This window comes from Scleropages formosus, chromosome 21 (assembly GCF_900964775.1).
Source record: "Scleropages formosus chromosome 21, fSclFor1.1, whole genome shotgun sequence".
Classification (NCBI taxonomy): Eukaryota; Metazoa; Chordata; class Actinopteri; order Osteoglossiformes; family Osteoglossidae; genus Scleropages; species Scleropages formosus.
The window spans coordinates 14,891,798-14,916,181 of NC_041826.1; the positions used below are offsets into that span (position 1 = coordinate 14,891,798).

At 42.4% G+C, this 24,384-nt stretch overlaps 1 protein-coding gene across 1 annotated transcript in view; it reads left to right on the plus strand.

Annotated features, from left to right (window-relative positions):
• Positions 1-24,384, plus strand: part of cog5 (component of oligomeric golgi complex 5) — a 67,367-nt gene that overhangs the window by 20,776 nt on the left and 22,207 nt on the right. Inside the window, exons 7-9 of the mRNA XM_018726256.2 lie at positions 8,235-8,365; positions 23,541-23,700; positions 24,015-24,127. Coding sequence (XP_018581772.2) covers positions 8,235-8,365; positions 23,541-23,700; positions 24,015-24,127 — 404 coding nt within the window. The remainder of the gene's footprint in view (positions 1-8,234; positions 8,366-23,540; positions 23,701-24,014; positions 24,128-24,384) is intronic.

Here is a 24,384-nt window from a genome sequence, read left to right on the forward strand (position 1 = left end):
CCCAGTGCTTCTGGGACAGGCTCCGAGCTACTGTTACCCTGACTGGGGCAACCAGTTTAGCAGTGGGGGGGTGTGTGAAATTCCACGTAACTGCAAAGACCGTGCTGCCCTTTCTGCAGATATGCATGCTATTAATTAAATTGATGTCTTTGGCATCTGCTCGTCACAGCTTTTCTTTTTTGAAAGATCGGCTTCCTGTCAGACTGCAGAAGTCCTATAGGTGCTGTGTTGTCTTGGAATTTGGGCAGTTTGACAAAAGGGTTTTTGTCCACTGAGCCCCTTTTGATGGCACAGTCCTTTTAAGGAATCGTTTTTGTGGTCTGAGAGTGGTAAACATATGCTGAAAGAGGCCTGCACTCTAAACTTTACAGTGTTTAAGTGAGAATGCAGCTTTAATATTTCATAGGGTCATTAATATTTCAGTCCTGTTTTCTACCATCTGTCCCCAGACTCCGCTGTCTCATTTTTTTGGTCCATTTTCATCCCCTCCCCCACTTTTCCTCACTCAGGACGGCGGGGGGGGTGTGCAAGTGTTTCCACCGTCTGCCTGATCTGATGCCGTCTGTGCCGCAGGGCACTTGAGCTGCAGCCTTATTTTACCTGAGTGTCATGCTGCTCACGGGGAGATCGGTCTCCCTGAGTGAGTGAGCAAGTGAGCGGCCGCAGCCAGGAGGATGGAAGACAGGGCTCCGACACTTATGCGGCTAAAGGGGCCTTGCGCCGCTTTGCCTGCTTCAAGAGAATACGTGCTGTTTCCACACTGTTTATACCTTCTTTGGTGAGGGGTACAGCTGGTCAGAACATCCAGGTGCCCATAGGTCCCAGTGATGCAAACTGGAGGCTCAGTGGGCTTGTTGGGAGGTGGATGGAGAAGTGCTGGCATGTGGAAATGGCAGAGGGAGGAGATTTGTGCTCTCAAGCGGATCTCTGCTGCCAGTAGTTGAACCTCTTGTGTACCTCTCACCTCCATAGTGCTCATTGCCAGAGTGGAGCATCACACACACACACACACGCCGGTCCCTCGCTATGTATCTGCATTAATCATTGGCCACACGAGCACACACCGGCAGCACAGTTGCAACGATGATTCTATTAGAAAACTAAAAATTTGAGATGTTACTTGATTTTCCTCCTGTTTTAACTGAATACTTCTGTATTGGAAGTAAAACGCAGTCTATGGAAGTCATTCCTGTTCTGATCCAAGCCCATTAAAATGTGAACGATCAAAGATCACCTCCTGCAGAAACGTGACCGTTGCTGCCAATGAAATGTGATAAATTGGAAGTAGCCAGCAGCAGTGCCTCGGTGCATTATGCTTCTGAATATTAAAATGCACTGTGAATATGTTTTGTTTATTTTCTGGTGCTCACAAGGTGGCTAACTTTGCCTTGCATCATGTGGGTGCAGTGCATTTCACCATGATTGTGTCATCTTGATCTGTTCTGGTTTCATGCCCCCTCACCCCCCTCTGAGGCTCCGAACACCCTGTGATGCTTCATGGGTCTCTTACAGCAACATTCCTGGGACAAAGAAAAGAAAGTGCACACCTCAGACAAGCATCTTGTGAAAGAAGAAACATCTGTTTCCATGTGCTGTGTCAGAGAGCAGCGAGAAGGCGTGGGAAAGACACCCCTCCACCCCACACTTGTGCAGTTTGGAGGACATCTTAGCCTTCAAAGTCTCATAGCCCTGTATCTCACACCACCCCTCCCCCAGAACACAGCTGCAAGTTCAGTTCTTATCATTACTTTTACAGCAGCCCATTGATTCACTTTTGCTTGTTTGTATATGTTAGCGGTGACATTAAGGAAAAATTCTTTACATATTGACTTTATTGGATTTATTTTGTCTTTTCTCTATAGAGTGAAAAGTTGCTTTGCCAGTCAGTGTTCATATTTCCAGTGAAGGATAGAAGCTGCTGGTTTTGTGGTTCATTTCAAAAACAGCCTTGTACCTTTAACTGTGACTGATCTGGTCATGTGTTTTCTGCATTCATTCCCTGGCTTTGCCAAGGAAAAAAAACATTTCCCAATTTATGTTTAAGTGTTTTTGTTTAAGGCTGTTACCACAAGTAATTTGGGTGGAAATTTTTCCCTGTCTTCCCTTGTTTCAGTGGCTGGATAGACAATGACACAGAGGAGATGGCAAGTCGGGCCCCATCAGTAGTGCTGCTTGGTGTCGAGTCAGTAGGTAATGGGCAACTTCTCAGCTGGGCATTGCGCTGAGTGGGCACTCATGTGACAGAAAAGTTCAGTGTTGAGATTTTTTTTAGGGTCTGAAGTTTCTTGAACCTGTCACGGTCCTTTTCACTCACGTAGTCCGGGTCCTGCAAGCATCGCTCATTTATGGGACAATTTAAGGAAAGGCACCCGATCAGGTACCCGCCTTCTTCCATGGTCGACAGGTTGCTGGCCGCGGTTCAACCGAGCAGTGGCTTCCTGCAGGGCTTGACTCATGTACACCACGGATGCCTGTAGCAGATGGGTTCAGATCAGCAGGTTGCCGGGTCCTTCCTGATGGGCAACAGCCGTGCACCTGTGACCATTCAGCAGGAGAGACCTAGCAGAGCTGCAGGCTGAGGCTTTGGGACTGTGACCATGGTTTGCTGCACCTAACAGAGACACTTTGTTGTGACTTCGCTAAGGGCAAGAATTAAACTGAATGTTGCCCAGTGAAACCCCACATATTTATGTGGTGTGAGATGTAGAATATACAGTTCAATTTCTAGTTGACATAAATGTTTGCCTTAACATATTGGAATGTCCAAATTCACATGTTTGAAAGTCATTTCTCACACATTAAATTTTGTCATGCCAGCATTTGCATTTTACAATGCAGATTTTCTGCCCTCTGTTTTCATTTTGCACAGAGGTTCTTGGTTCTGGCTCCGTTGTGGTGGAATGACCTTCCCCTCTCATTCAGAACTGCTGAAACTCTGTCTACATTCAAGAAGGGTCTGAAAACTCACCTTTTCCGGACTCACTTTGCCCATGACCTCTCCAGCTCATGTGTGCTGTAAATGTTCATGCACCGTAATTTCATGATCGTTCCCAGATAAGCCTTTACACAGCCGCTAGTCTGGCATTGTATGCTAATGTTTGTTTGTGTATCTTATTATTAAAAAAAGAACCTCCAACAAATTTTTTTTTATCAGGATTTATTTATCCTGCGTTTTACGCACCTACTTGAGCGATGAACATCAGTGCATCAAGTGGAAGGTAAAAAACTAGGTTTACTTAAGAATCACATGTCTGCAGCCATGTCTCTTTCTCTTAATGTAATCTACAAATTGTATTTTTGCTGAGATGTATGTCACTTTGGAGAAAAGTGTCTGCTAAATGAATAAATGTAACTGTAATGTCAATTTTACTAGTACTGACTGGAAACATTGTTAGGGCTTCTGATGTTCTGATAAGCTTTTCAGAGGATTATCAGAGGACTGTTAGCCCCCAGTGTCAACAGGATATTTTTGTGAATTTTAGTAGTCTTCATGAGGGTCTGTGGATGACCATGCATTCTCTTTAGGAGCCGTTTACTAAGAGAGACCGGACCAGGAGTTTCCTGGACATGCAGCTGTAGAGGCTCTGGATCTTTCCACACCCTTGATCAGGTCAAGGTCCCAAAGGGCACATAGCTATATGAGGAAAAGTATAATGGATGGAATCCCCATCACATGGCTAAATCATCTTATCTTGTATTCTTGTGTGTTTATGGCGTTTACAGCATGACCAATATATCTAAAACACACAAAAAAATGAAATTGCGAGGGTGAAAATTAATTTAAATTGTAAGCTTTCCCTTTCTTGTTCTTGGTGTTCGTATTGTGTCTGATTTATCAGTGAAATTGAAATAAGGAGCTCCTTCCTGTACTGTGCAGCTCTGTACTTGATGATAGGCAATGTATTCTGAATATTGTTTTGATTCGCTAACCTGATGAGTCCTGATAATGTATTTAGATTGCACATTTAGCTATGGCAAAACACATTAATACATTTCCCATAGAGTGTGGCCATATTCAACAAGCCCAGTTGCAGTTTTTATTAACTTAAAAAAATAATAACATCCCCCTTTGATTTGTGTAGCAAAAAAACCTGCGTGTTATCTGCCTCTGCCTTTGCTTTTGTAGACTGAATTATTATTGCAGCTTCTAAGCACACTAGTTTTTGCTCTTTCACCCACCTCCATGTTTTTAGGCTGCCGAATCTGTCACTTTCAGATAAATGTGCAGAAACAAGAGTCTTCATTGAGCAGAATCAGACAGCCGTCTCTTTTGTTGAACTCCACGTGCGCCGAGTGAAAGCCACAGTACGTGAATAGACGCCATGCTGTGCTGTCACCACAGCGAAAGCCAACCTCCCCCCCCAAGGGGTCACCCCCACCCTCTGCACATTCAGAGCCAGCCACAGCAGTATAATCCCAGCAGATGCTTTGACCTGAGATGAAGATTCTCCTGGTGCTTGAACCGGCAACCTTTTGCTTACAAATTCATGACCATAATCACGCCATTGGCTGTTGCCACAAAGGCAGTGGCTCATAGTTTTTGTTTATTGGAAGCGGGGAGTGTGAGAGAGCCAGGTGCTTCACTGCCCTAACGCTGGAATATGTTCTCGTGTTGCATTAGACAGGATTTTATGCTAGCCCTGTTAGATCGTTGTCTGATTTATAACATTAAAGCACCGTTTTTTGACAGTTAAAGTGGGTACCACCCTATACCAGCGTGCCCCTGGGGGCATGACCATCCATCTGGAGGTCTCGGGGACCCTCGCTGATCTGTTATGTACAAAGGAGCTGTTTATTTTGCTCACCTACCATGTGCGACATCAAAATTCCCAGGCGTACCCCCCAGGACCTCCTCTGGGACTCCCCCCTGGATGCACTTCACAGACCACGACTTTGCGCTGGGCGGAGGTCCGTCTGTAGGTGTGTGAATGTGTGTAGCAACTGTACATACAGTGCAGTGGCGACCTTCCAGTACAGGCACCCGTTGCGGTCACCCTTGATGTGGTGTTCCCATAAAGAGGACGACTTTAGAATGGCAATCACAGGATGTAACAGACGGGCAAAGATGCTGTTATTGTTCTTAGTGTCCAACAATGTGTTGTTATTTTGAAATCACAGAGGCGGGTGAAGGGTGGTATGTGGGAGGGGGTTGGTGTGATAGTTTGGCATATACTGTGCATTATATACACGGCAGCGGGCAGCCACAGACTTTCTACCCCTCAGGCAGCATGTGTAAATAATGCGCACGCGCCTTTGTATTTGTCAGGGCCTCAGGTTTATAGTCACCACAGTTATAAAATCATCCCCATTTACAAGTAATTTCCTCTCTTCTGTGTTCCAGAGGTGAGCAGGAGTATCAGCAGAATTTGACTGTATCCTGCTGTGTTCAACTGTGTGTTTTATGAAAGTCTTTAACTAATGGTGAGAAAATGATGACTGGGGCTCCACATGTGCACTGACTGAAGTTTTCCAAATTTTCATTTTTTGTGTGCGCATCCACGTGTGTGTTTATGTGCGTGTGCCAGCACACAATGTCCTGTAATTGGCTTGTCTTCAGTTGCAAAAGTAGCAGACAGCATTATGGTTTTATAGGGTCTCCACTGACGTGAGCGATTTCCATGGAAGGCCGAAGCAAGGGTAAACACGGTTGTTATTGCAGGCGCAGCCTCCTGTCCATCACCTAATTACAATCCACACACGGGGCACCGCTAACGGCACTGCATCAGTGACTTCTCCCTTCCCCGAGTGACAGACGAACCTTCCATCCGCAATTTACAGCGGGCAGACAGGCGATCCATCTCGCCCAATCCTCTTGCTGTGCTTCTTTTAAGGAAACGAATGGATGCTTTCTCACAACAACAGCACTCTTTAATCCTGCTTGTTATGGTTCGACATCACTTTGCTGGTTTCTGGATGGAGATAGAAGCTGAGACAGCCAGTCCTCACGTCTCCCTCATCTCTCCTCCTTAAGAAACATGTGGCTTGTGTTTCTGGGATTGGCTGCTCCGTAGCTGGGGTGTAGTGACATAGCAAGCAATTAATCTGATTCTTTGTGATGAGAATGATCCGTGCTGCTTTGGTGGCCACGTTGCTGTGAGGGCTGTGTTTTAGCCTTAGCAATAGGAGTCATCCTGAATGTAAAGCTCATGGGTGTTACATAACCAGTCCTGGCACTCTGCTTTGCCTGTTGCTTTCTCACTCGATATTATGCCTGTAGTTTGGACTGCTTTTCAGATAACCTCCCAGCGCCTCCCGCGCTTTGTCTAATGCATATCGCTCCTTATTTGCATTGTGGAAAAAAAAAAAGTGATAGATTTAGTCTTGTCGTTTTTTAGCGTGGGGCATGTGCCTTTTTCAACGAAGTAAAGAGGAAAGCTACCCAGGCTGGAACGAAGACCAAACTCAGTGTCTCTTTCAACAATTTTTCACTTAAACAGGCCTGTGCTTGTATCTAGTATCTTGTTAGAATTACCGTTTAGCTCTTTTCCAGCAGGGTCCTCCCGCACTGTTGTATAAACCCAGCGACACGTTGGACTCGCCCACATACGTAGGTGTCCGATTTTTGTCCACAGCAAATGTGTTTTTGCTTTGCTTTACAAGCATTTGACAAGAAATTCGGGCTCCATGTTGTTTCATGTCCACTAACAGTTGAATTCAAAGCAGCACCTCTGTCCAGAACACACCCTTGAGTTCAGGCCTAACAAGGATGTAATTATAGCAGTTCATCAACAGCACGTACCTGTGGAGCAAGTGACAAGGGGGACACTTTTTAGCATCATCTACTGTCACTTGAATGTTGTTACCCATGCCGAGGGATGATGGAGTACCGAAGTATCTTAATTGAAACTTTCATCAATGTAAACTTTGCCTCATATGCAATGGTAACTTTATGATCTTTCACCCCGACGGTGTTTTGAAGCTCCAGCTCGTATTTCCAGCATGTGTTGCATCAGTCACATCCATGCCGTTATAAACACTTCATGTCTCTCTTGCTGAATCTTCAGCTTCCGCTCCTTGATTTACGTGACTATTTACGACTGTTTTTCCAGCATGGCGACCATAGAGATAAGAGTGGCCTTCACAGCCTATTAGACTTTATGACTGAAAGGCACGGAGAAGGATTGGACAGGTCCATAAATACCCATCTGTGATCAGGCTGGATCAAAACTTATCTCATTTTGCCCTGAGTGATACATTGAAACTGACATTTGGATGGTTTTAACAGGGCTGTGCTTTGAGATTAATTTGATTTTTTTTTTTTTTTTTCCCCCCCCCCCTCCTCTCTCTTTCCCTTCTACCTCCCTCCTTTTTTCAGGAGTCTTTTGGAGTGGTTATATGTTACATTCCTCTCTACAGAGCTTCTCTGGCTACAGAGCATTTCTGTGGCAATGTTTTTAGATATAATTGCTGGCAAGAGTGTTTTTAAAAGAAAAAAAAAAAAAAGACAACTGTATTCATGAACAACTTCATGAATCTTTGAGTTCCACTGAACGTGTAAAGAGACAAAATAGGGAAATGCAGTGTTGCTTTAGTGCTTGAAGGACAACACCCCGACCCTCTAAGCTGTATTAGTGCAGTAGTAGATAACGTTCTGTTTCACATGACAAACTGAGTGTAGCTTCTCTCTCCTGCCGTGATGATCGGTAGAGCTTCGATTCCTTCACAACAAGACTGTAAATGTGGGGCAAACAAATGTTGCACAGTTATGAATACCTGACATGAAGAAAGTTTGTTCATAGCAAATATCAGATTCTGGACAGTGTCGATACAGGCTGGTATAGGGCGACTGACATGTGTAACTGCTTATACTAGATGAACTCTGCGATTTGTGTTTTTGTTGAATAGAGGAAATATGTTATTGTTGTATTACACCACATTTCATCATTTGCAGGAGATGCCCATAGCTACAGTAACTTTCATAATTTACAGTTTAACTCTACGTATCCCTATGATTGGAAATACTCTAATTATTTCATTAACTAGCACAAGACCTAAAAAAAACAAGTCACATCTGTTTTCTTAAACGTTTTGCTGTCTGTAGGAGAAACACCTACTGTTTGTTTATGTATGTCTGTATGTGTGTGCTTACGACTTTCAAGTTTGCTCTGGGTCTTAGAGAAAGGCGAATTCTGGGTGCCGTAGGTATGTTCATCTAACAACATTGTCACCATCATTCAGGAAACTGTTTTAGTGAGAATCGCCCACCAAACTCATTTCATCTCTTTGCATTTCAGACTACTTGTCACAAGGAGTCGACCTCTCTGGCATTGACGTCATCGAGGCTGACCTTTTGTTCATAAGCCGTGCTCGACTGGAGGTGGAGAACCAGGCCAAACGACTGCTGGAGCAGGGCATGGAGATCCAGGTGAGAACACAGCTGTATCTGGGTGAGTTTTGTCCTCAAAAAGGTAATTAGGTACACTGGGCAATGGAGCCCAGGTGCTTAGAGGCAGGCCATGGAGATGGACCCTTGAGGTGCATGAGGTCAGGCCTTTCTTTCTCATGGGGAAAGCTGGGTAGCTGCTGAGCGACAGACAAGCACCTTGTCAATGCCACATGGAGGTGAGAGAGAATGAACAAGCTCCCTGATGGGGGAAGAGCTGCTGAAACACGATAATAGGAAAGAAACTCAAAATGACCTCCAAGAACAGAGGAAGTATTAGAAAACATATGAAAAGTTAAGTGTATATGTTGAATGTTATCCCATGGAGTGGTTTAGAGTTGCTTTGCAAATGTAATAACACTTGGCACCATTACAGCCTATGTGGAGATACAGTTTGGTTTATCCATTTGACACATCCCTGCCACATGCATTATTTAACTGATTTAGAGGTTTCTCTTCAAAGTGTCACAGCAGGAGTTCTCAACTCTGCGCATTCTTTCATTCTACCTGAGCTCTTAAACACTTGACTCAAGTCATTTCCCTAATTGAACTAATGTAGTATTCTCTCTTAGTGTTCCGACTGTGAGTGGATTAAAGACCGCTAGACATCCTGCAGCTGTGGGGTCCCACTTGGATGGGAACATTGAGTTAGAGGATATGGTGGATGGGTGGGATGTATTGAGGTTGTGGTGCAGACATCTACAGCAGTAAAGTTGTTGGCATGGTTGTGAGCTGTGAATAGCAGCATATGCATTTGTTGAAGGTTTGAGCATTGAATGGGTAGCAGCTTCTGCAAAGCAGTGACTAGAGGATGTCATCATTTAGAACTGCTACTGGACATACTGACTGGGCTCGACAACCTCATGTCTGCATCTATAACTTTTCATCTGTTGTGAAACACTTTTTGTTTACTCTGAGCTATACACTGCTTTGGAGAAAAGCATCCGCTAAATGAATAAATGCAATTGTAAGTTTTTCAGCCCATTTGCCTGTCATGGTGTAGCCTCAAAGACATGCTCTTCCTAAATACATTAGCTAGTTAGAAAATGGAAGAACTTGTAAGTTGTAACTGAACAAAGTATTTCTTTCCTCTTGGTCCATGCTTGTGCTGTAATGTTGGGATGCTGTAGTCAGGCATACACTGATTTCCTGTATGCCTTCAGTTTTTGTGCAGTGTGTTTGCCAGTTTTGGCCCAGTCACAGTGAATGGCCCCTCGAGCTGTTTTCTGCTTGTTCAGGTCCCCACAGTGGCCCACCGCTGTTTCCACAGGACAATCGGATTTAGCCCAGATACTGGCGGGAACCCAGATCGATGTTCCCCTTATAAAAAGCTGCCCATGTATCTTTAGCAACATGCTTTGAATTCAGTTGGTATGTATTTCTGTGTCACAGTCAGAGGCTGCTTTTGTTCTGCCTTTTTTTTTTTTATATATATATATATATATATATATATATATATATATATATAAATAAAGCTATTCGGTCTTCGTTGTGTCTGCTGCTGGCAAGAATAACTAAGCTTTTTAATTTTTTTTCGGCAAACAGATCAAAGCCTCACACAAGAAAGAGGCACAGAGGAATCTATTTTCAATTTATTTTAATATAGCACCCTCCCAACAGGTGGCCTATTTCTGTTGTGGATATTGTGATTTTATGTAGCACTATGTGTATTATATGATGTTGAAGTTTTTTTACGCTGTATACAGGGTGACAGTTGAGAGCAAGAGCATGTTTTCACCACTGCTTTCATTGGCTTGATCCTCCTCTGTGCTTCTGCCAGTGGCTGTGTTCTTCTGTAGTTAACACAATACTGCTCAACTGTGGTACTGTTAAAACTGTAAATAACCCTGGTAAAATAGAGGCTCCAAGTCCACGGTTTTCTCTGGACTTGAGGTCCACTTTAGTGAGCGAACTCCTGTTTACAGCAGTTCAGGAAGCACTTGTAGGATCGTTTAGGGTTGTCGTTGGCCACAATGACAGTGATGTGTTCCTCTTCCTCCAAGCCGAACATTCAGGCACAGTTTTGATCTCCGCTGGCGGTCCTTTCTTGGCATATGAAATAATGTCATCACTTACCTCCGAGATCGAAGGAAAGGACAGCTTGGACTCCATGTCGTGCAGCACTTTATCTCTGGTATATTTAGAGCTTTGTGTTGTCTCTCGTGAGGAGTAATGTTATATTTGGGCTTCTGACATTTCCAAAAATTCTGCATTTTGGTCTCCTGTGTAGGTTTTCTTTCAACACTGTTGCAGTTTGGATGTGCTTATTGTATAAATGTTAATACAATTTAAGAACATTGTTATATGTACAGTTTTCCATATTGGGTGAGATTTTAGGTCTTTATCCAAGGCACCATTTATACTTAGCAATGTAGATGATGCCTTTATCCACGGCACCTTAAAATATTAGGCACACACACACAGAGACACACAGAGCAGTGTATTCATAATATACCAAGGTAAATACAGTCTGTCTTCTGTCATCTTAGGTTAGCTCTCTTGGTGCAGGAAAATGATTAAAATACCTCACATGCAAAACACCTTTCAACATGAAACCCAGTAAACCAGTGTAACCTTACTTAGCATCCTGTCATATATTCTGGTCCTTCACAAGCAAACTGCCAATATCAGGTTTTCAATCATCCATTGTTCGCTATGTTTTATATTTTCGTGTAGCATATCTAAAGCATGTAGCATGTCAATACATATATGTATATATAGATATTTGTATGCACAGTGTTTTATCATGTGAAAAGTTAAATCTGCACGTATGTGTGCTCCTTAAAAACATGGTAGTTAAAAAAAAAAAAAAAAAAGTACAGTGAATAACAACCACTGTAAAACCTGAGCAAAATGAGCCTGTTTTGCAAACTTTTCTGCGCCAGATCTTCTCTTTTCTGCACTCCAATAGTTTGTGTCCATTGTTCTGTGTGTGGACTGTTCCTTGATCAGTGTAACTGTAGGAGTGGCATTTGAACACATTGGAGGACAACAACTCCAACCGCTCCACTACCTGTTGTTCCACATTGTGTTTTCTTGTCACAGCACCACTGAACATCCCACATTCAGCATCTCTGGAGATGGAGGGCCACCTGTGCGGTCTTCTGTCTGACCAAACTGTGAACAAAGTCTCCTAGGTGATGTTCAGCTGTTTTAATTTGTCTGTGCACTCAAGCGAGGTGGTTCGTGGAAATCCTTCCCGTACGGTGTTAGAGCTGTGCTCAAAGAACCTTGGGAACTCCTCTTCAGCTGTGAAAATAAGGACTGTAGTAGTTTGGGCAGCTGGAGTTGATGCAGTGCTACAGAGAATAGTGGTAGAGTCAGACTAGTGTAAAGGGTTTATAGGTCTCACATGGGCTCGTTGCATCTCATGGGATGCCTTGCACAGTGGCTCACACACAACCTGTCCTTATATCTGTGGAGTTGATTCCTTCTTTCCTTCCTTTTTGTGGCCACTGTCTGTCTGTGGTTGCCAGCCTTTTTTTTTTTTTAAAAAAAAAAAAAAAAATAATCCCATCACTTGGCTATACATTCATACCCATATTTACAAATGTATGTATGTACACATAAATGATGCATTCATTTAAAAACTGACATTTTATTTGTTCATTAGCAATGCATACCTAATAATTCCGTAAGTAATAATATTGCTCCTACTGTCACCCTACTGCATGTGCCTCCTGGTCACATTCCAGCCACCCATTCCCATCTGTTAAATTTACAGACTATAAGAGAGGAGAAAAACATGATAAATACAAAGATATTAATTAATATCATTTGATTTCATTGCACTGGGATTTTAAGTTCTACTCAGTATAACCCTAAACCTACAGCCACTTTCAAAACACCTCCCAAAAATGTCTGATGTAAAAAAAAAAAAAAGAGAGAAAAAATTTAGTTTTACAAAAATCATGACAATGGTGTGCATTTTGCTTTAATTTTGAAACTCTTAAGATTATTACATTTCACTTCCATCAAAACAACAGTTCTCTTCAAGCATGCAGAATTTCTTGGGCAAAATTCTGCATGGCCTCCCAATCAATGACATGTGAGATTGCAACCACTGCTGTGCCTGTATGCAGCAGACCTATAAGTTATATTCTATGAGCCTCTCTGCTAGATAAATGCATGAGAATGTCAATGTTTGATGTCACATGAGCAGGCTTGAGGAGGACGAGAGCTGTCAAACAAAATTCAGGGAGTGGCGAGAAATGGCTATAATCCAAAGCTTTGTGAATTTTAAAGATGCTGTAAAGGGCAGATATTATGCAAATGGTTCATCTGAACATCTGTGTATGAGCTGACTTTCTGCTATTTAAAGGAGAGTGTCACTATTGTTAGGTATAATCTTGCTATTGGGCATCCAGATAGGCTGAAAGAAGTTTCTGGAATGATGCTGTTGCTGTAAAGATGCAGGGTCCTTTCTTTAAAAATCAAGTTACCTCTCCATTGGGCACAGTGAATATTAGTGTTTTGTGCATCAACTGTATAAAGTATTGCAACATGGCAGCACGGTGACACAGTGAGTAGTGGTGCTGTCTCTCAGTACCTGGGTGGTGCAAGAGGACATGTGTTTGATCCCCGCTCACTCTGTGTAGAGTTTGCATGTCCTCCCCATGTGAATTCCTTCTAGGTGCTCCGGTTTTCTCCCACACAGTCCAAAGACATGCTGTTCAGGTTCACCCATAGCGTGCGAGTGACAGAGTGCGTTACACTGATGTATGGATGAGTGACCCAGTGTAAGTGGTGTATCTTGCAGTGTAAGTCACCTTGTTGAATAATGTGTGTGGGTTAGTAACACTTCATAGTGTTTGTTGGAAGTCGCTTTGGAGAAAAGTGTCTGCTAAAGGAATAAATGTAAATATAAAAAGTACTGTGTCTAGGAAATTAGTTATATTTCACTTCAGCACACAAAGTGGCTTTAAAAAAAATGCCAGGCAGGCAACAAGGAGTCATACAAAGTCTCATAAATATAAAATCACTTGTATGCTGTTCAATCATAAAAAAAATCCCTTGTTGAATATTCTAATATCACTAATGCTGTGGCTTGTTACTTTGATTTAGTTTTTTTGTCATGCTCAGTGGAGCATTAAATGAAAGGACAAACTATTTTTAAGCCACATGGCAATTTCTGCACATATCTGCTGAATTCATCTTTAATTTCTCTTGAGGGCCAGCAATAAATCTGTTTTTGTTTCATAGAAACAATGCAGTGTTTTTAAATTGTCACTTTATCTTTGAGGGTATTTGTCCACGGTGCTAGTGATATATCAAAAAAATCCTATTAATTCTTTTTTTTCTCAAAAGCACCCAACAGGGAATTCAGTGAATATTTTTATAAAAAAGAAAAAACTAGAATTCACCATTTGTGAAGCTCTGTCTCCTCCTCCTTGACTGGCTAACTGTCCGTGCTCATGTCTTGTGATTTTTGCTACACATTTTGGGAAGCAGTCAAATTTTTGCCAGGTGCCTTCACAGTGTACCTCAGCTGATGTCATAAAAATGGCCAGTTTTCAGCTTTTAATTTGACAGTCTTCCTTTCCATGAACAGTCACGAATCTGGGGCACACCTTCATCTGGCAAGTCTGCCTTATTTTTACATTTCCTTAATTTAAATTCAGTTGAATATAGTTATCCCTCCAAGACGGGGCTCAAGATGTTATTTTTGTGTAGGCTCCTACCGTCTGACTTCTTGAAAAGGTCATTAGTGTAAAACCTCATTATCTGATCATTAAACTGATCATGACAATCTTCTCAGCAAGTGGTCTCAGTGAGGAAGAAGAACGCAATTCTCCCGCTGGGTTCAATGATCTCATGACTTCAGTGGTTCTGTGTCTCAGTTGGGGCTGGAATTTATTGATAAACCTTGTTGACCAAGTTCGGTTGCCTTTATTTAGCCTCTAGTTATCATAGTAATGAGCCTTGAGGCCTTGTGAATTGTGACACTGCCCATGTTGTCAGTCTGACTCTGGCAAAGGGATTGCCCAGCCATGCTTGACGGTAAATACAGACCCCACTTTCTTTATGGCTGCGGGAAGTAAATCGAGCCAAAGATGCCATCTGCAGTTACAGAACAGTGTTTATGATTGCTGTTGTGCAATAAAAAAGAGTGACTGAGTGGCTGATCCTTGGTGAAATGTGTGCTGCTGTTAACCTTGTAAACATGCACAGATCAGCAAACCAAGTGACAGAGGGATCCCTTGATGCCTTGTAGTCATTATGAAAAGCATAATACTGCTTGAAAATATACAACACTGGGTTGTTTGATTTATTTATTATAAGTAGTAGTCTACTTGTCGGTTCTAAATGTTACACCATGCAGTTCTTGTGAAGCTGTTTTCTCTCAGAGCTGTTATAAAAACCTACTTTAAGGATAATTCTGAATGTGCAGTCCTTTTAAGCGAAAGATTATTCAGAGATGTTGAGAAAATTTGCCTGCACGGTCACTTGTTCATTGACAAGTAGCAGAATGTTACATAATTAGTCCTGGGAAAAATTCTTTGTGAGAAAAGTGAATCACTGGATTAGGAGTGGAGTGTGACTCAATATGAATGAAGGCAAAGAGATGCGGCTGGGGTAAGGTATGAATTGACTGACCAAGAATACGGAGGCGAGCTGCCGAATGAACCGTAGGTAAGTGAGAGTGTTTAAAGTATGTTCAATGAAAAGGAACGTTTTTGGGACTCTATGAAATGATTTGGGTAAGTAGCTGCTTTGATGCAGTGACCATGAATAAAAAGCTGATAATAGACGTTTGCGTACAAAGGACCAGAATGATTGATGTTGATCCCTAAGGTAAAACATAAGGCTGAGCAGGGTTACATTAGGTTACTGGTTACTGGGTTTCATGTTCTGTTGTATTCTCCATGTGTATTTGCCACCATTCTTCTTCACCTTCACCAAGAGAGCTAAACATGACATGAGAGAAGATGGATATTAGCTGCTGAAATTCTGATGGGTCTCATAGAGAATTTGTTCTATTGTTATTCATAAATAATTGGCTTTGACTGACAACAAGCCTATTTATAGATGCAATCATAATTTCCTGCATAAAATGAGGTTGATTGCGTGCTGCTCCTGTTCTCTGTTGTTTTATGGTTTTATTTGGTATCAAGTTCCTTGAAATCAGTACTTTAAATAGCAGGGAGGGTCAGCTACCCATGCCAGTTCTTGGATCTCATGTCATCCTCCCGGCATGATTCCCTGCTCTGCCAATCCCCCACAATTCTATCTATGCTGAGCTAGAGCCAGAGAGTGGTGTTGGTGGTTTTGAAGAGCATCTGCTCAGTATCAGTCATTGTCCTACTGACATGAGATTGGTTCCTGGTTTTGCATCCCTGTCCTGGAAGCTTTGAGAACTCTCTGAATCGCTTACCTCTGTGGCCTCGGGGTCACCCAGGTCTAAGGTGGGATACAGGCAGGGAAGGAAAAAGAAGGTCAGAGACTAAAATAATCTTACAGGACATTGAAAGATTTCATTATAAAATAGACACCCCTCAGCTTACGCAAATAGACCGTTCTTCAACCCCTTACGTAAGTCAAAAGTTATATATGTCAGATTCCCGCTCCTCCCCCACCATTCAATACGTTCCTTTCACGTTCTCCTTTATACGTGCAGCGTTCTTTTCTATCATATTCACAGTCAATACGGCTAAACCTTGTTCCTGTGCTATAGACGATAATCTTTGTCCACCTTCGTACTTCTTTATGAGTTTCAATTTCATATCCAAATCAATTGCTGTGCGCTTGTGAGACGGTTCTCGTTTTCCGTCAAGTGCACGTTTACCACCAAGCATTGTGAATAATGAAATGGATAAAAAAATATACGAAAAATGCACTACGCTAACGAGAGGAGATGTGTTCACGGCTCAAAACACGTGGGAACTGGGAATACGCAGCTTCCTGCCTTCTTTGGTTATGCCGACTTGCATTTAACGTACCGCATTTCAGATGTTTTCGTAAGCACTATCTGTAAATAGTGTATGCCCGGAATTTTTTACACAAATCCAGATTACGTAAATCAAATTTACGTAAGTAGAGGGATGTCTGTATCAGAAATCAGGGTGGTCCCTTTATTCCTTGATGGACCTGTATTATGCTTCAGAATTTCTCTGGGCTTCTTCAGCAGGTCACAGCAATGCCACAATTTATCTTAAGTAGACTTCTCCATTTTCTTTTGAAAGCTTCGGTAAAGGGGTCTCGTCATCTTATGAGTGACCTGTCTGCCCTTGTTGTGATGTTCCTTGAATACCAGTTAATGGCCGTCATTGTCCATCTGTTGTCTTTCATTCATGTTATGTGACCCGCCTGTCTCTTTTCAGCACTTTTCCAACATGGCTGAATCAGATATAGGTGGTGCAAACAATAATCAACAAACCTGACTTTAATTGTATAGCTCAGCAGGTTGAAGGAGCATACACAGAATGGACTTTTCTTACTCCTTTCTTACAAGTGGATGATACATTACCTTTCTTCGCAAACTCTGTAGTTTATTATGAGAGCAGCAGTTACTTAGTCCTGTCTGTCATGAAATCTATGTGCTAAAAAGTTATCCTTTTTTCCCCAGAATTAGGAAAAGGAAGTATATATTCATGTATTGGACCTGGTGTTTTGTAGAACCAATAACCTATTTGACCTTGAACTGCCCTCTGAGGGAGAGGTTTTGGTCAGCTTTCAGACTTTTTTGTGTCACATCACACTTGTTCTCCCACCGGGATTTGCGAGGACAGCAGCCCCTCCGAGAAATGCGAATGTGGTGGCGGTTGTTGGTATTCTGCGAAGCTGCAGCCCAAGCCTTTGCCGAATTCTCCTCCCGCATGGAGCAAATGAGTTTATCTCTGCTCTGCAGCTCAGACTGAGAGTCCAGATTTCTCTTGAGTTCTTTTTTCTTTCATCTAGACCTACAAAAATGCTCTTTCTGGGCAGCATGCAACTCAATATGGTAACTTCTGCATGGTGTCTGAAATACTTTAGTGACAAAATTTGTATAGAAGAAAAAAAAGTAAATCTCCGCATGCGTTCATTCTTCAAATAGCGTGGTTCATGTTCCATAAAATTACCCCAATAGATGAGTTTCCAATGTGAGGGGGTTTAGTTACCATTGTTTCTTATGGAAAGCAATAACTGTTTCCCAAATGGGGGAAAAAAAAAACTTGTTATAAAATATAACAATAAAAGGTGTTTTTATGCATGGAATTGAAAACACCATCATATATTTGTAACAGAAGTTATTATTTATAGCTTGTCTAAAATGCTTGATTTACACTTGTAAAAGACTATTCATTTTATTAAAGCTGTTTAAGTGGTAGGGGGCATGGCAGTGCAGCAGGCTTGGCCGGGTCCCGCTCTCTGGCATGTCTGGCATTTCAGTTCTACTTGGGGTGCCTTGCGACAGACTGGCATCCCGTCCTGGGTGTGTCTCCTCCCCCTTCAGCCTTGTGCCCTGTGTTGCTGGGTTAGGCTGCGGTTCGCTGCAACCCCGCTTGGGACAAGCAATTTTAGACTGTGTGTGTGTGTGTGTGTGTGTGTGTGTGTGAGAGTTGTTGCATGTTTATGGTTTATTTCTATATGGACTCAGGATTTGAGCCTGGGTCATCTATGTCCTTTTGTAGCACCTTTGAGAAAGGGGATTACGCTGAATAAATAATAAATAAATATTGAATCTGCAGTTTCAGTTGGATTTAGATTTTAACTTAATCAGTAGTTGTGATTGGCTGTGTTAAATGGAAGGATTATTTGATGACTTATCTGGTCTTCACTCTCAACCGTAGCTACAGTTCTACTGTACTCAGTTTTGCTCCACTCTGCACAGACCCCATACTATGGATCACCAGTAACAACATAGTATACCTCATTCAAGGCTGACGGAGCTGTCACTGTTACAGTTCTGAGGAAGGCAGTCCATTGTGGTCAATCATTTCATTATCCATCCTCAGAATCACTTCTCATAAGGAAGGTTAGGCCTTCTGCTCTTCTCCAAAAGGGACACTGTCTTCTGGAGTGTTGCCGTCATTCATTTTAATATAAACATGTGCCGAAAGCCTGCAGTCTGGCAGTAGCACTCTAGTTTGTGCAGCCGGAGAAAAGAACAGGTGGCTGTACCTTGCTGCATTCGCACAGCCTTAGAAGGCTGGTTGTTAATGGAGTTCTGCGAGCTGTTATTAAAAATGGCAGGAAGAGCCTCTAATCACATTTGGCATCATAGGCAACCAGGTTTTGCGCATCTATGTACGTGTGTCTATCGCTACATGTATATATGCGGCTGTTCGTGTAACAGAAGTCTTGTCATACAGATTTGCTGTTGACCAGTCCTGTGCGGATCCATCTCTTTAGATATTATAAAGATCGTTTTGTATTTTTTGTCTTTCTTGCAAAGGGAGGCTGGGCGAAATGTCTGCCTTATCTTAGTATACATGAGACAGAAGACATTTCAGAGAAATGTAATTTTACAGCTTCATCTCTGACTAATAATTCTGGTGCCTCTCAGTCTTCCATCAGTATACAGATTACCGTTGTAGTTTGTAGTTTAATCAAATGTTATAACCTGATATTGTATTACGAAAACGTTAGCACAATCTAATAAATGAATAATTGGTGGTTTTTGAACCATTTTAGCTGTGCAGTTTTGTGTGTATTTTAGGGTGTCAGGAAGTTTTCTCGGAATATATGTTGAATGTGAGCCATGCAGTGTCAGCACCTTAGCCCGGGGGGGCGTGCAGAGAGCCGTGTCGCAGGGGAGCTTTCCTCGCCGAGGCTTATTCCTCACAGCCCAGCACCAGGGCTCCTCCTGGGAGGACAGCACCGTGATGAAACCCCTCCATCCGAGACTGCGGTAATGAGCCCATTAGGCATGAAATTGACTTTCCTGATAAAAATTAAAATAAAAAAGCCGGATAATACAGAGATTCTATATTCTTAACTTTTATGTTTAAAAACTTAATTACATTCTGTCGTCTTGGCTTCATTAACGAGAGGAGACGTACAAGAGCCGTTATCTAATTTTCCACCTGTGTTTTTGCTCCAATTGTTTTTTGTTTCTTCCTCTCAGCATGGTTTTTGTCACGCTCCATTAAGGAGCTCAAAAGACCTGTGCGGGAGGCTCAAGGCCTCCATTTGGGAGGTCTTTCATTTGATATTGTGTACGGTTAACGCTCCTCTTGTTTTATTCACTTGCGTGAAATGCCCATCATCAGAGACCGTTGCTCCTTTCGCAAACCCGGCTGCCGCAGAATGTACAGAGTTCATTTCTGTGTCATTCTGCTGATCTTTGACACTTGCAGATGGACACGAACAAGTTCATGCTGTTCTTAGTTCTTTTATAGTTATTAGTTTCTGATGGGTACCATAGTGCCAACTGCTGAACCAGAAGGTGCAGGTTCAAAGCCTGCTTGTTCCCTGCTTTTGAGATCTTGGACAAAAGCAACGTACTTCAACCCTTCTTTCTTTCAGTAGGGTTTTTAGCTGCATAAAATGTGCTAAAAATGTATGTTGCATTGGTTGAGGTGTCAATAAAGGGACTAAGTGATTTTAATAATTTTTTTTTCCCCTCTGCTGGTCATTAATACGCAGTGTTGCAATTATTGTTCCGCTTGTTCTTCATTCTCTTGGGCATTTGGGCATTTCTGCATCCTCTGTGGTCTTGTTCCCATTGGCAGATGTCACAGAACTCTGGGCACAATTAGCTGTGATCACACCACTCTGTACCTCGGGATCGAGGAGCGCCTGCAAATTTGTCAGCTCTGCTGTAAATTTTTAATGGAAATCTAACATTTTCGTCTTCTGTGGCACTGTGATAGATCTAGCAGATGGAAGAAAAGCCTGCAGGAAGGCAGGACCCCACCAGCCCCCTTCTGTGTACCAGGGTGTGAGGAATTTGATTCCTGTTTCTTATCAGCTGCATCTGTTTGACAAATATCTAGACCTGCTTTTCTGTGTATGCTCACACAACAGATTAAACAAGAGCTGAGGGCAGTGGTACCTGCACAGGTGTTTTAATGAAAGGAGGCCAGGCTTAGAAAACAAGCAGGAAATTGCACATTGTGGCACCTAGCATCTATTCACTAGTTTATGGACTTATGATTGGAAATACAAAGGATCCCAAAAGAATTCACCATACACAGAAACTCTTACTGAAATAACACATGCAAGAATGACAGGAGAAGTGAAACATTCAGCCTTCTGTGCAGATTTATCCCCCCGCAATCTGATAATAAAGGTATTACAATGGTCACATGATAGAGAACAGAAGTGTTAAATTTATCAGGATTTTATAGTTGAATTTATGGAGTGCAAGAACTGGTTTAATACTGTGAAAATCTGGTTTAATAATGAATGATTTTAACAGTTGATTTTTTTGGTGTGCTGTTAGGGTATGACTATGCAATACTCATCCACCATATATGGATGACCAAAAGATGTCTAGAAGTTTTGCATATGTCACCCCAGAGAGCTCAGGTGTATCTGTCACCAGGTCACCTCACCATGGTTGAGAACATGTCACTTTGTCTGTGCTCTGCTTTTCCTCTCATCCTTTGTGACACCATTCACACACGTTTGCTGGTGCTGTAATGGAGACGTCTGAATTCATTGTGTTTGACAGGATTCCTTGTGATGTAATTACAGGATCTCGCTCCTCTCCTACAGCTCAGTATCACACCCGCATCCTTACTAAGGTGGCCATTTGTGTTTAACGGTCCCATGTTGGCAATTCAGGACGAGCTCAACATGAAATCCAAAACCTACAATAATAATTCACACTCTCTTAGAAACACAAGTGTACTGTCACTGGAGCAACACAGTCTAGGTACCCTAATCAATGGTGCTGCAGTAGGAGCACTGATTCAAACCAGGGTCCTTCAGCTGCAAAGCCGCGTCAGTTTCCTCCACAGTGCCACTTGCGTGCATGTACATCGCATGTACATGGCATGATATTTTCCTCTGAAGATGAAGCAAATTAGAGTAAATGACTGACACATCAAGTGACCGTCGCTGCAGTCAGCGTCGTGCAGATGTGAAGTGACAAATGGAGGGAAAACAAAACCATAAGATGTAAGCCCCTGCTATTAGACAGATTGGATTTTCTCTCCATGCTATTGTACGCTGCCACATGTTCGCTAATCTCATTTACAATTGACTGCATATTTTTAGACCACCCTTTTCGCCTTTGCTGTTGCACTAAAAGTCTTTTTCATGTATGCTCAGTTTGCCAGTTGTGAGCTAAGGCTGTTGTTCAAAATATCTGGACCACCACCGTGAGCCACTAAAGAAATGGATGGCTGGGCACCCATTATGATGAAACGCTCACTCTGAAAATAGAGCCCATCTCGGCACTGATGTCAAGGAGTTGAGAGAGCGTGAATGTGTATTGTCAGTCATCCTGCGTGGCAGTTTGATCCTCCCAAATTCCTGTCCGTCAGCCATGTTAATAAGGTGCCTTCAGCCAAAACTGCATACTTGCGTATGATTTTTTAAATTTTTTTTCCCTATTAAATTTGCCATGGTAGAAATATGTTTGAAGCATTATTTATTTTAAGTAACAAAAAAGAGCATGTTTTCTGTATTGGTCTCAGCTGCCAGTTTCATACGGTTCCTAGAGGGCGTGTAAATCACTGTAAATCAGCATGACCATTTCCAGCAGTTTTTACCAGAATCTTACATTAGACGCCTGTTCACACTTATGGCTCCTGTCAATGGTCTTTGCCCGATACAAAATTATGATTGTACAGTCTTGGTGTGTGTGTGTGTGTGTGGTTTTTCACACAAGGTGTGCAGCCTCCATACATCTTTACTGAGTGCATTCTCACAAGGACATTTTAGCTGCAGTCCTGCTAGGGATACATCCAGAAGGCTTTCCGGCTCTGCTTAGGGCTACAGGAACTGACTGGGGGTAAAACAGGCTTAATCAATACACAAAGTTGACTTTCAATGACCAGTTAGATTTAAAGTACCCTGGACTGGAGAGACAGGGCAAAAGTCATCTCTTTGGAGTCAGGTTAGAGAGAAAGTAAACCCCACAACGCTCAGCATTCTGTGCACCTCATCACTTTGGACATGTCCTCAAAGCAGGAGGGCCAGAGTCCAGCTAAGGGGATATGGGCTTGGTATTTCAGACTGCTTCTCGCACGCATGGGTTAGTTACCACAGTAAATGTATGGGATTGTTGTTTTGCAAGAGAGAGCAAAGCTGACCGTGATCCGCATTTCTGATGAGTGACTCACGGGGGACGCAGGACCGACTGCGACTCGAACAAAGTGCTGATCGCTGCCTCATGCTTGCTTGTTAACGCATGCTTTAATCAGGCTTGATTTCCTCCATCTCCATTAGTGCAGCAGGGGAGATGCACAAGTATACATTACCACTTCCTCTGATCTTCCTTTGAATGTTTTTCTTCTTTGCTTGATAATGGTAATTTAGCAATGAAATACATTCTATGTTGATGCAAAAAAGTGTGATTTATAATACACTGCGCCTGTTGTTCTGATTTGCTTATGACAAGTACTTTTCTGGAAATTTGAATGTGACCTTTTGCATGTGATGTGTATGATTTGTATAATGATTTCAGCATTTACTGAGGGTGAGAGCAGGTTGTGTTTTCTTGCCTTTCAAAGTTCAGGATTCTGTAGTGGAGACATTCATTCACATCATTTACAAAAATAGTTTGATGTGGGGTTTTGGGTTTTTGTGGACTCAGGGTCTTTGTCCTCTGGATGTCTCATTGAACTGGCATTGGTCTAGTTCCCCTTCCTCCCCTTTATTCCCCAGTTTATTCCCTCTTTCTTTCCCATTCTCCCTAATTATCTCTTATTCTTTCCTTCCCTTGTTCTCTTTCTGCACATGAGCTTTCTTCTTTATCATTTAGGGTCCATGAGAGCCAGTTCTGAAACACATTTCTCTCAGCTGAAATCTTTGCCTCACCCTGTTTGAGTCCTCACATAGTTTATTATTTCGTATTCACCTGCAATTTAGCAGTGAGGTCCCTTTCTCACATGAAACTAGTTGTTCCCACCTCTTGGGCAGGTGTTTACTTCTGCTGGTGTGCAGAGCTTAAAGCGTGAGGTCTGTTTTTTTTTTTTTTTTTTTTTTTTTAACACAAAGGTGTGATTCATGTTCACATTTTGCAAGTAACGGCACCTCCCACACATGTGTTTCTTCTCCCCAGAATCCCACACAGGTGGGGACAGCACTGCAGGTCTTTTACAACCTGGGCAGCCTGAAGGAAACCATCAGCAACGTGGTAGATGGTTACAGGGCCACTGTGGAAGACAACGTGTCCACCGCCCTGGACATCCGTGTCCTCACTCAGCCTGGAGGCACTCGAGGTACCATCTGCGCTGTCTTGGTCTGTCTAGGGCAGCATATGAACTTGTGTTCTGAACCTTGAGACGATCGTTCTGTGTAATATATCATTGGGAAAAATTGGATACTGTGGTAAATAGTCCAAAATACAGAAGTTTTCATTTGAAGGAACAATATTTTCCAATTTATTCACATTATCTTACTTACATTACTTCAGTGTTGACTTTCTCAAATGCGTGTTTTTTTGTTAGATTTGTAAAGTGAGAGTCAGTGTGTATATTTGTGTTTATCGTTACTAATGCAGTTGTTTGTGTTCATGCATGCATGCGGTGTTCAGGTGGGCCGGGACGTGCAGCGATGCCAACCCCAGGCAACACAGCCGCCTTCAGGGCTGCTCTCTGGACCAACCTGGAGAAACTCATGGACCAGATCTGTGCTGCCTGTGGACAGGTACAGTGTGGTTTGAGCAGTTTCTTCACTGTCTGTTGGTCTCAAAAGGTGTATTTAAAATCTCTCATATGTCTCATGGACACATGGGAGCCTTCTCTGTCTCATTGTAAGCCTGACATTGTAAGTCACCTTGGACAAAGACATCAGCTAATTAAAGAATAATAACAGGTCTAAGAAAAAGCTTACATCAGAGAAACAAGTACAGGAATGTTTGTGTTATTTGTTCTTTTTGACCTAATTCACATGCTTGTGTGTGC